The sequence below is a fragment of the Salmo salar genome, chromosome ssa01, assembly GCF_905237065.1.
Source record: "Salmo salar chromosome ssa01, Ssal_v3.1, whole genome shotgun sequence".
Classification (NCBI taxonomy): Eukaryota; Metazoa; Chordata; class Actinopteri; order Salmoniformes; family Salmonidae; genus Salmo; species Salmo salar.
Window position 1 is genome coordinate 136872903 of NC_059442.1, and position 13237 is coordinate 136886139.

At 41.0% G+C, this 13237-nt stretch overlaps 1 protein-coding gene across 1 annotated transcript; it reads right to left on the bottom strand.

Annotated features, from left to right (window-relative positions):
* Nucleotides 1-290: 290 nt before the first annotated feature.
* On the bottom strand, nucleotides 291-11727 carry adra1ab (adrenoceptor alpha 1Ab). Its single transcript, XM_014132146.2, has 3 exons — nucleotides 11556-11727; nucleotides 5810-7187; nucleotides 291-1299 (listed from the first exon to the last, which is right to left on the bottom strand). The coding sequence occupies exons 2-3, from the start codon at nucleotides 6741-6743 to the stop codon at nucleotides 749-751; spliced, it is 1485 nt and encodes a 494-aa protein (XP_013987621.1). The 5' UTR covers nucleotides 6744-7187; nucleotides 11556-11727; the 3' UTR covers nucleotides 291-748.
* Between the last annotated feature and the right edge of the window lie 1510 nt (nucleotides 11728-13237).

Here is a 13237-nt window from a genome sequence, read left to right on the forward strand (position 1 = left end):
ACATATTACCTCAATTACTTCGACTAACCTGTACCCCCGCACATTGACTTGGTACTGGTAGCCCCTGTATATACCGCATTATTGCTATTTTATTGTTACTCTTGTATTTTTTAAACTTTAGTTTATTTAGTCAATATTGTCTTATTCTTATTTTTCTTAAAACTGCATTGTTGGTTAAGGGCTTGTAAGTAAGCATTTCATTCGGCGCATGTGACAAATTCAATTTGATTTTATTTTGATTTGAGAAAACAGAAAGGTGTCATGATGTATTTTTTCGCAAACATCCTTTCTGAATTTAAAAGTAATCCAAGAAGTAATCTAGTTTTTCTAAAGTATCTGTAATCTGATTACAATATTTCAGCTGGTAACATAATTGATTGCAGTTACAGTTTTTTGTAATCAGATTGTGTCTAACTGATTACATGTAATCAGCTACTCCCCAACCCTGGTCTCTTTACTGACTCAGTACTCTTTATTCAGTTTCTGTACTGACACTGTGTATCCTTTTGATTCATACTGTACATCAATCTACAGTGCAGCAAATACTGTACAGTACATCTCTACCTCCAGGTGTGTGTACTCTTTCCCATTTCCCAAAACATGAAGACACATCAGCATTATGTCAATAGCTGGACTGACTGATTCCAGCAGGTCTCGAGAGATGTCTTAACTTCATGCCAATAAGTGACACATCTTTTCCCACAACTTGGGGGAATTTTAATTACCCAGAATCCTTTAGTTTTCCCAGTCAGACAGCCTCCCCTCTTGCTCCCAGGGAGTGGCAATGGACTTTCGTTTGACATGTAGCACCAGGGGCTGAGGGGCTCAGACAAGCAGCACCCTGTTGGGATGGGTTCTCCCCCGCTGCAAAACACCACACCTTCAGCAGGCTTTTACTGTGAACCCGGGTACTTTGGGTATGGCCTCGCACCCCCACAGAGGAAGAGGAGCCAGAGAAGGTCCTCCAGCAGCCAGAGGAGGAGGCGTGAGCATCTGGGGAGGCGGCTCGGCATGGCTGGGTGAAGGGGGTGGAGGAGCTGGAGGAGGAGGGGTGAGGCTGGGATCTAATAAGAGACGATGGACCAGGACTGGGACTATAGGAAGGAGCAAACCCCAGAGACTTGGAGCTCCTGCCACCCTGTCTGAGGCAGCGTCCATGCAGAATGTTGAGGAAGGCCCTCTGGAACTCCTGGCTGAAGCAGGGATAGATAATGGGGTTGATACAGCTGTTGAGGTAGCCCAGCCAGAAGGTGATCTTAAATATGGTGTCAGATGGCCTGTACAATGGGAATATGGAGCCTGTGGAAAGAACACAGACAGAAATCACACATAAACACACAGACGGATCTGTCAATATAGCAAGTACAGCAGTTCACAACGTCTATATGAATCATGAATCATTTGCATGTCCTATTGACCCTTATATGTATTGAATAACAGCAATAGGATGAGCATTGGCAGCTCAGACATTCTGGTGTTCACTGTGTACTTACACATTCAAGGTTATCTGATAAGATGTATGTAAGGCCAACATACACTACCAGTCAAAGGTTTTAGACACACCTACTCATTCAAAGGTTTTTCTTTATTTTACTATTTTCTACATTGTAGAATAATAGTGAAGACATCAGATCTATGACATAACACATATGGAATCATGTAGTAACCCAAAAAGTGTTAAACAAATCAAAATATATTTTATATTTGAGATTCCTCAAATAGCCACCATTTGCCTTCCCTGTGGCTCAGTTGATAGAGCATGGTGTTTGCAACGCCAGCATGGTGTGTGCAACGCCAGGATTGTGGGTTCGAATCCCACGGGGGGCCAGTACAAAAAAAATAAAAAAAATGCATGAAATGTATGCATTCACTACTGTAAGTCGCTCTGGATAAGAGCGTCTGCTAAATGATTAAAATGTAAATGACAGCTTTGCACATTCTTGGCATTCTCTCAAACAGCTTCACCTGGAATGCTTTTCCAACATTCTTGAAGTAGTTCCCACATATGCTGAGCACTTGTTGGCTGCTTTTCCTTTACTCTGTGATCCAACTCATCCCAAACCATCTCAATTGGGTTGAGATCGGGTGATTGTGGAGGCCAGGTCATCTGATGCAGCACTCCATCACTCTCCTTATTGGTCAAATAGCCCTTACACAGCCTGGAGGTGTGTTGGGTCATTGTCCTGTTGAAAAACAAATGATAGTGGGACTAAGTCCAAACCAGATGGGATGGCATATCACTGCAGAATGCTGTGGTAGCAATGCTGGTTAAGTGTGCCTTGAATTCCAAATAAATCACAGTGTCACCAGCAAAGCACCCCCCACACCATCACACCTCCTCCTCCATGCTTCATGGTGGGAACCACACATGCGGAGATCATCCGTTCACCTACTCTGCGTCTCACAAAGACATGGCAGTTGGAACCAAAAATCTCACATTTATACTCATCAGACCAAAGGACAGATGTCCACCAGTCTAATGTTCATTGCTCGTGTTTCTTGGCCCAAGCAAGTCTCTTCTTCTTATTGGTGTCCTTTAGTAGTGGTTTCTTTTCAGCAATTTGACAATGAAGGCCTGATTCACGCAGTCTCCTCTGAATAGTTGATGTTGAGATGTGTCTGTTACTTGAACTCTGTGAAGCATTTATTTGGGCTGCAATTTATGAGGCTGGTAACTCTAATGAACTTATCCTCTGCAGCAGAGGTACCTCTGGGTCTTCCATTCCTGTGGTGGTCCTCATGAGAGCCAGTTTCATCATATCGCTTGATAGTTTTTGCGACTGCACTTGAAGAAACTTTCAAAGTTCTTGAAATTTTCCGTATTGACTGACCTTCATGTCTTAAAGTAATGATGGACTGTCGTTTCTCCTTGCTTATTTGCACTGTTCTTTCCATAGTATGGACTTGGTCTTTTACCAAAGAGGGCTATCTTCTGTATACCCCCTACCTTGTCACAACACAACTGATTGGCTCAAACACATTAAGAAGGAAAGAAATTCCACAAATTAACTTTTAAGAAGGCAGACCTGTTAATTGAAATGCATTCCAGGTGACTACCTCATTATGCTGGTTAAGAGAATTCCAAGAGTGTGCAAAGCTGTCATCAAGGAAAAGGGTGGCTATTTACAGATTCTCAAATCTAAAATATATTTTGATTTGTTTAACACCTTTTTGGTTACTACATGATTCAATGTTCAAACTTTTGACCGGTAGTGTACCTGTATATCTCTATCTGAAGAGCTTTGTCTCTAAAGGTCTAAAACGTTCAACTCTTTCATTCCTATAGTCTGAGAATCTCAGGGGCATTAGCTTTGACATTGAATATTGTGCTCGCAGGTCTGAAGTTCTGTTTCTATTGAAATGCAGGACTCCAGTAATGCTTTGCTGCCTTGGAAAGATGAAGGGTGATTGTGGGGCGCCGGCTTACTGCGCACAACGTCGTGCCCTTTATGGTTGTTGTTTATAATGGCTTTGGCATAAAAGAATGAATAGTGTTTTTGTTCATTTCATTTCTTCCCTGAAGTATAACCCTATACGGTTCAGCACTGGTATTTCATTTGCTCGGCTTCTCCACGGCAGTAATTGAATTCCTGATGTACAACTAAAGAAAACACAGACAAGTATACGGAGCATTCAAGAGGGGAGACCAGGGTCGTAGACTCTGTTGTTATATATACAATAAAACACAAATAAATCAAAAGGCTATTCCAACATCGGACTCATTGAATTTCCATCAAGAAATTGTGTATAAATGAATTCTAAAGTAGGATTAGAAGTGCACATAATCTGAATGGATTCAGCTACACTTCCCAAGACCAAAGGAGGTGTATTCGGAACCAGACCATCAGCAGGCCTTTTGATAATCTGTTCATTTACAGTAAATTAGTTCAAACCCAATCTCCATATAATCTTGAATTACAGATCTGTCGGATCCTTAATCAAGCATATTAAAGTCTGCGTAGCCATTATACGGCATTTCATTAATCACATTCTCACAGGCTTGTGGGGGTATTATGTTGATGACAGCTGTGAGGCAATGTTGGGTTTGACTGTACATCTATCATCACATAATCATATGTACTGAGTGTACAAAAACATGTTTTTTTTTGCCCTCAGTACAGCCTCAATTCGTCAGGGCATGGACTCTACAAGGTGTCGAAAGTGTTCCACAGGGATGCTGGCCCATGTTGACTCCAATGCTTCCCACAGTTGTGTCAAGTTGGCTGGATGTCCTTTGGGTGGTGGACCATTCTGTGGAAACTGTTGAGTGTGAAAAATCCAGCAGCATTGCAGTTCTTGACACAAACCGTTGCACCTGGCACCTACTACCATACCCTGTTCAAAGGCACTTCAATATTTTGTCTTGCCCATTCACCCTCTGAATGGCACACAAAAACAATCCATGTCTCAATTGTCTCATGGCTTAAAAATCCTTCTTTAACCTGTCTCCTGCCCTTCATCTACACTGATTGAAGTGGATTTAACAAGTAACATCAATAAGGGATCATAGCTTTCACCTGGATTCACCTGGTCAGTCTACATCATGGAAAGAGCAGGTGTTCTTAATGTTTTGTGCACTCAGTGTATAGCTCTTATCTTTCAAATCACTGAACAACTGTTATATGTGACTCATCCCATGGCCATGCTAACACCAGTGATTTTGTAGCTGAAGTTCTATAATAGAGGGTTGCATTTGTTTACGGCTCCTAACATTGTTTTTGGTGCACTGTAGCAGGAAATATGCAGAAAATAGGTCCTGTGGCTTATTTCCCCTCTTTCAATCTCAAAAACATTCATTTCCATTCAATTTTGTGCTTTTCCATTGAGAGGTTAAGATTTACATTTCACAGTTCAATAGAGTTGAGTAGTGGGGTTGATTTTTAAGAGATTTGGAAGGGAAGCTTCCCTGACTATAAAATGACACATTGTGAGTCAGGCATTGGCAATCACACTCTATCCAGTAAAGGGGCTTTATATGCTGCTATGGGAAATCAGTTCCAGGGATTATTTTCTTGAGAAAAATGCTAATTCATTCAGTGATGTTATTCTAGTGATGGGGGAAAAAAATCTATATAGTTGAGTATTGCAAGATTATTTTTGATGATATTATATTGATTCTATGACTCCAAGTATCTACAAAAAAAAGAGTTAGGTAGTTAACATTAGCTAGCGCTAGTCGGCTGTACAGATGTATGATCGTAATTTGATCTCTCTGTTGCAGGAGAACTTTACTGCAATGCATGACACCTAAAACTTGTAGTGTATTTGAAGTTTAAAAAGGCTTATGAAGTTTGTGATTTTCATTTTGAAATTTCAGACTTGATTTTCCCTTACGTATCAATTTCAAATCTGAGGCATTTCTTCTTCTCTAGCTTCTCATTCATCTTCTTTTTAAATGGTGAGCCAACATGTTTTTAGCGCTTTTATTTCCATGACTGATCAAAACTCGTTTTCTCATGACTCCTTCTTGTCCCGCTGAAGCAGCCATGGTGAGCAATATGTTTGGAATATCAAATTGCATAAAATCGTAGTATCGAATCGCAATACATATAGAATTGTAAGAATCGTATCGGCACCTTAGTATCGTGATAATATCGTATGGTGAGGTCCCTGGCAATTCCCAGCCCTATGTTACTCCCTATGATACTGTTATTCAGCAGTTGATTAGACTTACGTTTTTTCATATTAAACGTCTCTGTATCTGCTTTCGTTTTCATATCGCATTCTCTTTTTCATTTCCATGCAATTCAAAACAAAGGCATGCATCAGCACATAGGGAGAGCAAGGAAAGGCATTGTGGGATACCCACCAATGGGCATAACCAGGAAGAAGGGCAGCCAGCAGAGAACGAAGCAGCCAACCACAATGCCCAGAGTCTTGGCTGCCCTCTTCTCTCGGTAGAATTTCAGCAGGTGCATGAGGGCGAAGGTGGTGCGTCTCCGCCTCAAGATGCACTTCTCTCCCTCCTGCTCTTGCCCCACTGGCTTAGCAGGGGCATTTCCCCGATGGATCCTCAGCGTCACTCCCTCTCCCTTCATGTCCATCCCCCCCTCCCTCTTCCTGCCCTCCCTCAGGTCCCGAGTCTTCCGCTTGGCCACCACATATACCTTGCAGTACATGGCCAGGATGACAGCTAGTGGCACATAGAACGACCCCAGGGCAGAGAAAATAGCATAACCTGGTTCCTCTGTGATCCGGCACTCAGTCTCGTCCTCTGGGTCGGGCTCCTTCCAGCCGAAGAGTGGACCTACGGATATGGCTGCCGAGAGGCCCCAGAGAGCTGCCACTGCGACCAGGCCGCGCCTCCCAGTGGCCATGGCAGGGTAGTGCAGCGGGTAGCTCACTGCTAGGTAGCGGTCAACAGAGATAACACACAGGCTGAGGATAGAAGCAGTGCAGCAGAGAACATCCAGGGCGGCCCAGGCACTGCAGAAAGACCGGCCAAACACCCAGCGGCCTAGGACCTCCGAGGTGGCAGAGAACGGCAGCACGGTGGAGCTCAGGAGCAGGTCGGCCGCTGCCAGGTTGGCGATGAAGTAGTGTGTGACGGAGCGTAGGTGGTGGTGGCACACCACAGACAGGATAACCAGGATGTTACCGAGAACCCCGAAGATGACAAACACCCCCATCACCAGGCCCAGGGTCACCGCCTTAGTGATATCCACCTCAGCGAAGGAGGAGGAACTGCAGTTGGGACAGCTTTCTGACACAGGGAACGTGATGTTCTCATCTGAGGGAACCATTTTGGGTTTATTTACGGTTCAATCACTAGTTGAATGTCTTTGGGATTGACTGTTATGTTTTGTTAAATCAGAATTCAGCCATGCAAACTTCAGCACGGGCGTTGGGAGTCCACCATTTGTATAGCCCCTTCTTGTGACTCAAAACTGGAGAAGTTGGTACCTCGTCAATCACAGATCTTTGATGCTAGGAGGCATGCGCCCTTGCCAATGCCTGCACAAATCACATGTCTTTGGCTGCAACATTTAAAAACACTGACAGGTCAGGATAGTGAATCTTCAGCACTGTCACTGCTTGTTACGCCATCTGTCTTTGGAGTTTGCCTGCAGGGCTTTCTAGGTCACGAAGTCAAGATACAATATGTTTATGGTGTCTCTTTCACGGTGGGACTGAAATGGCATGATAGAAAGTTGCTGGAGGGATGTTTTCATTGAACAGAAGTCCCACTAAAAACACAGTAGAAAGAGAGCAGTTAATAAAAAAGCCATCCCCCAGGCTCCATCCCTGTTTTACAGAATGGCAAAAGCTAAATGTAGTCACTGTTGCAAATAAGACTGAATAAGCCTGAGACTGAGTAAGCATTCGTCATAGCACAGCCATATGCCAGGCATCCATTACATTAAAGGATATTCAACATTTTGATAATAATCCTAAATAAAACCACAACACAACAAAATATATATATATAAGATGATGGGCGTGCTGTAAATATGCATTAGACTGCCAAATATCTTCTTCCTCAAGAGTGAGGTTCTCTGTAAAGATTTCCTCACCTCACACATCATTACAATGCCGCCAGAGTAAACAAGAGGTCCCGCTTCAAGAAACACAGCATTTTCTATTTACTTTTCATCCAAATACCATCGCCTCCTTATACATAAAACCATTAACTTCAAACACCAGCTCCACTGACACAGAATCATTGGTAGTCAAGACATAAGTTATGAGGGAAACCAACAAAGCATAGAGGTTAAGAAAATAAATAGATATATAAAACAAAAGCACATTTTCATAAGTCAGGCAACAACATGTGCTGGTCTCTGTAACGGGCTGTGTGTGAGTACTGAGACAGGCTAATTTTCCCACACAGCTCCTTACAGTTACTCAGCAGCTAGATGACAGGCCAGGGATTGAACTGCACAGAGGGCAGTGCATTAAAGTTCTGAAGGGCAGCGGACTGATAATTCCACTCAATACCACTCTGGGTGTACGTGTCGGAGATTTCGCATGTCATTGGATGAGATAAATGTTGGTGTAGCAGGAAAGGGGATAGTGATAGAGCCATCGCAATGCAATGCCGGTCAAATGGTCCAGCAGGATCAAAGACAAGCAAAGTGACGGGTTGTTATGCCAGGTTCACTAATATGGAATGAGTATTGTCATTTTTCTTTGAGCTGTTGGATTTAATAAGTGTCGGGTTCTGACAGTTCGGGGAGTTGGTATAGTATGCCTGCCTGCTCCTTAGTTTGGTGCCCGATCTGGGGGTTGGCAATAGAAGGCTGGGAGGTGGGTCGAAAGAGGTTGTTTTGATGCCCAGACGGTTTGATATGAGATAAAAAGCACTGGCTGTGGATCTAAAGCTGGCTGTGCCTTAGACGGATGATTACATGACCATACATATGGGAGACCTAACCTACCTCTAGGTGTGTGTGTGACTCAGTATGACTCAATACGAGGATGACTGTCATGATCATGAAGCAGTCTGTAGAACAATACATACTACTGGTGAATCCACAATGTACCCTTACATATACGGTACAGTATATTTAAAGAACTGGAGTTAACACAGCTAAAGGACAGCTAAACATTCAAAGACAGTTGATGTACAGTAAAGATGATTGATTAACCCGAGACCCACAAACACTAAAGACCATTCAATGTAATCTCTACTCACTAGAGAAATGCAACCTTATTTCTTCAGGGACTTCAGGGCACCACTTCAACCAAAGACCACTGAAACGTCTAGTTGTGTCCTGTTCATTGCTCCCAATCGCAACATTTCTTCAGTTATCTTATTACTTGTGAACTTCCAATACATTTCATAAGGCTGTCGCATGTTGCTGAATTCTCTTGTGAAATAGTAAGATTACCATCTCACATTATTCTTTACATAAATCTAGGTTAACTATCTGGCTAATGTTAGCTGGGTTAGGGTTAGGGTTATGGTTAGGGTTAAGTTTAGGAGTTAGGTTAAATGTTTAAGGTTAGGGTTAAGGTTAAGGTTAGGGGAAGGGTTAGCTAAAAAGGTTACATTTAGGGTTAGGGGAACGGTTTGCTAATATGCTAAGAAGTTGCAAAGTAGCTAAAAAGTAGTAAGTAGCTGGAAAGTTGCTAATTAGCTAAACTGCTGAAGTTGTCCGTGATGAGATTCGAACTCGCAATAGGTCTCATGGGACATTCAATTTATTGGTGGATGAATACATGGCTACTAGCAGCGGATTAGCGATCTAGTTATGTGTTTTAAGTTTCCACTTCCTTGGGTGTTTAACCCCAACATAAATGTACATAAAGATGTAATTAATCTCGATTTAAGAAAAAAAATCTGGAAATTATGAAGTCCTAAAATATAGCAACTATAGTCTAATTGTTAAACCAACATTCCTGAAAATCATTGGATCAGGTTGCATATCAAAATATTTGAACCATGCATTCCTGCTTGGACGTGTTCGATGAAAAAATGTATTTCTTGAATACCTCAGTAGTTTAAATATTATACTTCTTAATAAAGCACTTTGAATGACTTTATAAGATGATTAGTCATGATTTGGGTCCGACCAAATCATGGGCTGGTGCCACCAGCTGTAAAGTAAGTGGCACCAGTGACACCAGGGAAACAGGAGGCAAACAAAATGGCTAGAGACGAGTTGTATCTCCAGTGGTGTTTTTACATGTTGTATTTGTTTTAGTTGACGGCGGACTGTGACGTGGGAAGGTGTGGATAAAATGCCAGGGCCGAATTCTTGTGACTCTTTGTGAAGCAGGATATCAAACTCTGCTAGACAGCTAGTGCTGATGAGGGGGCAACGTCAATCTCCAAATAATTATCCTTAGACACTACCTGAAAATACATGCACGTTCACAAAATATGTGTCCTCGGTATCATTTGAGTGCCAGTCTGTTCTATCATGTTACTCTGCCACTCATAGTCATGCCAAATGTTTGACATGACAATTCCATAAGTAGTTGTCAAGAGAACAGAAACAAACTAGCACTGCACCCAGGCTTTATAGAATTTAAAGTTATTATCATGGAAGTTATTATTATAGGCCTATGTTTCATTTTCCTGTGGCCATATGTTGTTTTGTCAGCTTCCTTTGTCGAGGCCAGCATAATGATAAGTGATCCCTATGCAATAAGTGCATATTCAGCAATCTTTATTTATACTAAGCGTCTAAGTGCACGCACCTGGCACTTATGAAACACTTGGCAAGTCACTTTTTGGTGCTCTTTAAACTGTTTGGAGACGCATATTTCCTTTGTTCCCTAGCCTACTACTTTGTCTTTGATGCAAGGTGAAATATTAAATCAGAGCCTGATCATCGATTGAGCCTTCCCACTGGGCACAGAAGTCAATTCAATGTCTATTTCACGTTGGTTCAACGTAATGTCATTGAAATACATTTTATTGGCATGTATTTCATTGAAATTACTTGAAAACAACATTGAGTCAATCAGTGTGTGCCTAGTGGGTTTGAACTTTCATTGATTGGGATTGTTATCATTGATTTGACAGATCTTCCCACTTTAGTCTCCATAAAGAAAAATATTAGCATGTCAAACAAGCATCAGGTGTTTTGCTATTCTGCACATGCCTATCAGTGAATATTGTAGCCTTCATTTGCTGCATTTACACAGGCAGCCCAATTCTGATATTTTGCCCAAATATTGGCAAAAGAGCTGATCTGACTGGTCAAAAGACCAATTAGTGGAAAAAGATCAGAATTAGGCTGGCTGTGTAAATGTAGCCTGAGACTATTGTGTGCACAAACAATGTTTTGAGCTATTCAGTGCTATTGAAAAATAATTGTTTTGGTGATGCCACCAAAGCTCTCATAGCCCAGGAAGTCCTCATAGTTGACTGATTGTCTTGTAGAAATATTACATATTGAATTGTTTTATGGTACATTATAATTGATTGATTGATTTATTGCATGTTTTGAGGAGCAATTGTGAAACAAATTCCACATATAGGAGGAGTAAAGTGATGTGCAAAGTGATGTGCTTCTTAGGCAGTGTTCTGATTGTTTATAGTCTACTAATGTCATGCCTATCTCATAGCATTTTCAAAGGTTTTGATTGGCTATTTGTAAAAGTCTCAAATTTTTGTACATTTTAATTGAAAGCAAGTAGATGTGAAATGATGCAGGACATTTGAAAATGCAAATGACTGAGGGCAGACTGTGAATTCCAATTATAGTCAACAGGTCTCATTACATTTCCTCTCAAACTGTTAAAAAAATTAAAAAATTGAAAGTTATAACTTCTTTCAATAATGTATAACCATTATATTTACATGTTACAATATAATAGACAAAAGGTAGACACATTTAGTAGACAAAAAGGACAGCATAATTATTAAACATTAATAAGTAGGCTATAGACATAATTAAAGCAAATGATAGGTACATTACTTTTAATTTATTTATCTGAGACTGGTCTCTGCACTAGTCTCAAATATCCAATAGGTACAGGCAATTGTTGAATTTAGTTAGAAACAACGGAGTTTACTCACATTCCCACCAGCTCGTTTTGAATAAGAATTCAAGAACAATATTTCATCAAATTCATTTCATGCAAAAATGGGAATGGCTTACCTTGTTATCCCTAAATGCCTCCCAAATGAGTACCGTTCTTTGACAGTACAAGTATGATCTAAGCAAATATATTTTTCGTATGGACTGGACAAACTATTCAGGCGGTAGGCTATTTATGGCTGTTATGTCGAGACGCACACACCCGTGTAACTCCCTGAGGAATCTGTCTGCTGCTGCTGCCCTCAGAGAAATGCACCAGCTAGAGACGCGCTTCACCTGATATTCAACACTGTGTGAGACAACACCCTCCTTTCTTTCCCACCCCTACACTCCACCACCCAACATCTCCTTTTTACATTTCATAGTCTACAGTCAGTAGCATAGGCTATTTAACCTTTATTATATCAGGGAGTCATACTGAGACCAAGGTGTCTTTTACAGATGTGCCTTGGATTACATCAATTACAGAAAATACACACATCAATATAAATACAAAATGGTCATAAAAAACAAACACATTCATCAGGGGCGGCAGGTAGCCTAGTTAGAGTGTTGGGCCAGTAACCGAAAGGTTGCTGGATCAAATCCCCGAGCTGACAAGGTAAAAATCTGTCATTCTGCCCCTGAACAAGGCAGTTAACCCAGTGTTCCTTAGCCGTCATTGTAAATAAGGATTTATTCTTAACTGACTTGCCTAGTTAAATAAAGGTTAAATAAAATCAGTTAATAAGGTCCTCAATCAGCTTTCTGAATTGCCCTAGAGGCATCAAATTAAAGAACATTTTGAATATTGTTCCACAAATAAGGTGCAAGAACTCAGTAGAGACCAAAGGAATTTCCAGAGTTAACCATCCCTGAGACCGGGGGTGGTAACTCCTATGTCTAAAGTAATGATGTTAGATACTTTTTGTAAAAGGACTTTATAAATGAAAATATAACAATGTATCAACCTACGTGACATCAAAGAGGGCCAACCAACTTTCTGGTAGAGAATGCAGTGATGAGTACAAAAAGTGTCGCCCAAAATAAAGAGCAGTGCGATCTGATAAACTGCATCTAATGGCTTTAATGAAATGGCAGCTGCGTTCATACAGATAATGTCAACAAAAAAGTCTAGGACCGATAGGAACGTCGACTGAATAATCTGCTTTCTACTATTTAGTGAGAGGCAGGACCTATTTCTATAGAAGTCCATTTTTATTCTCAGCTTCTTAGCTAACTCATCCATATGCTTTTTAAAAGACAGCTTTCATGTATCCAGATGCCCAGATATTTTTAAGCAGAAATACGATCAATATGGACACCATCCAAAGTACATTGTTATGTGCGCTAGAGAACAACATATACTTAGTTTTACCTGCATTCAATACTAATTTCAGGTCAATAAAGTAGTTCAGATAGAACTTGCTTAGGCAGGGAAGAAGATAAATGTGTACGCTTCAGTGCATTTACTGTTTTCCAGACTTTAGAAAGATCACCAAAGTCAGAGATAGAGCTTAACAATAGCTTGATTTAGCTTTCTTAATCGAAATACTACATCTGTTTCTCAATTGTCTGAAAGATTGCCAGTCCACTACAAAGTCAGTTGTCCTTGCTTTGGCCCAGGCCTGATTTCTCATCTGAATGAGCTCAGAAGAAAAAAAACAAGGGTTAGATCTATCTTTGACTCTGAATTCTTTAAAAGGGGTGTAGAGGAACAAATATGGAAGAGAAATGTTCTAAAACCAACTCAGGGTCAGGAA

Excerpts from the sequence above, each read along its gene's own strand:
- adra1ab (XM_014132146.2), bottom strand. The coding sequence starts at position 6,743 with ATGGTTCCCTCAGATGAGAACATCACGTTCCCTGTGTCAGAAAGCTGT. Across the intron at positions 1,300-5,809 it reads CTTCCTGGTTATGCCCATTG|GCTCCATATTCCCATTGTAC; the intron begins GTGGGTATCCCA and ends TTCTTTCCACAG.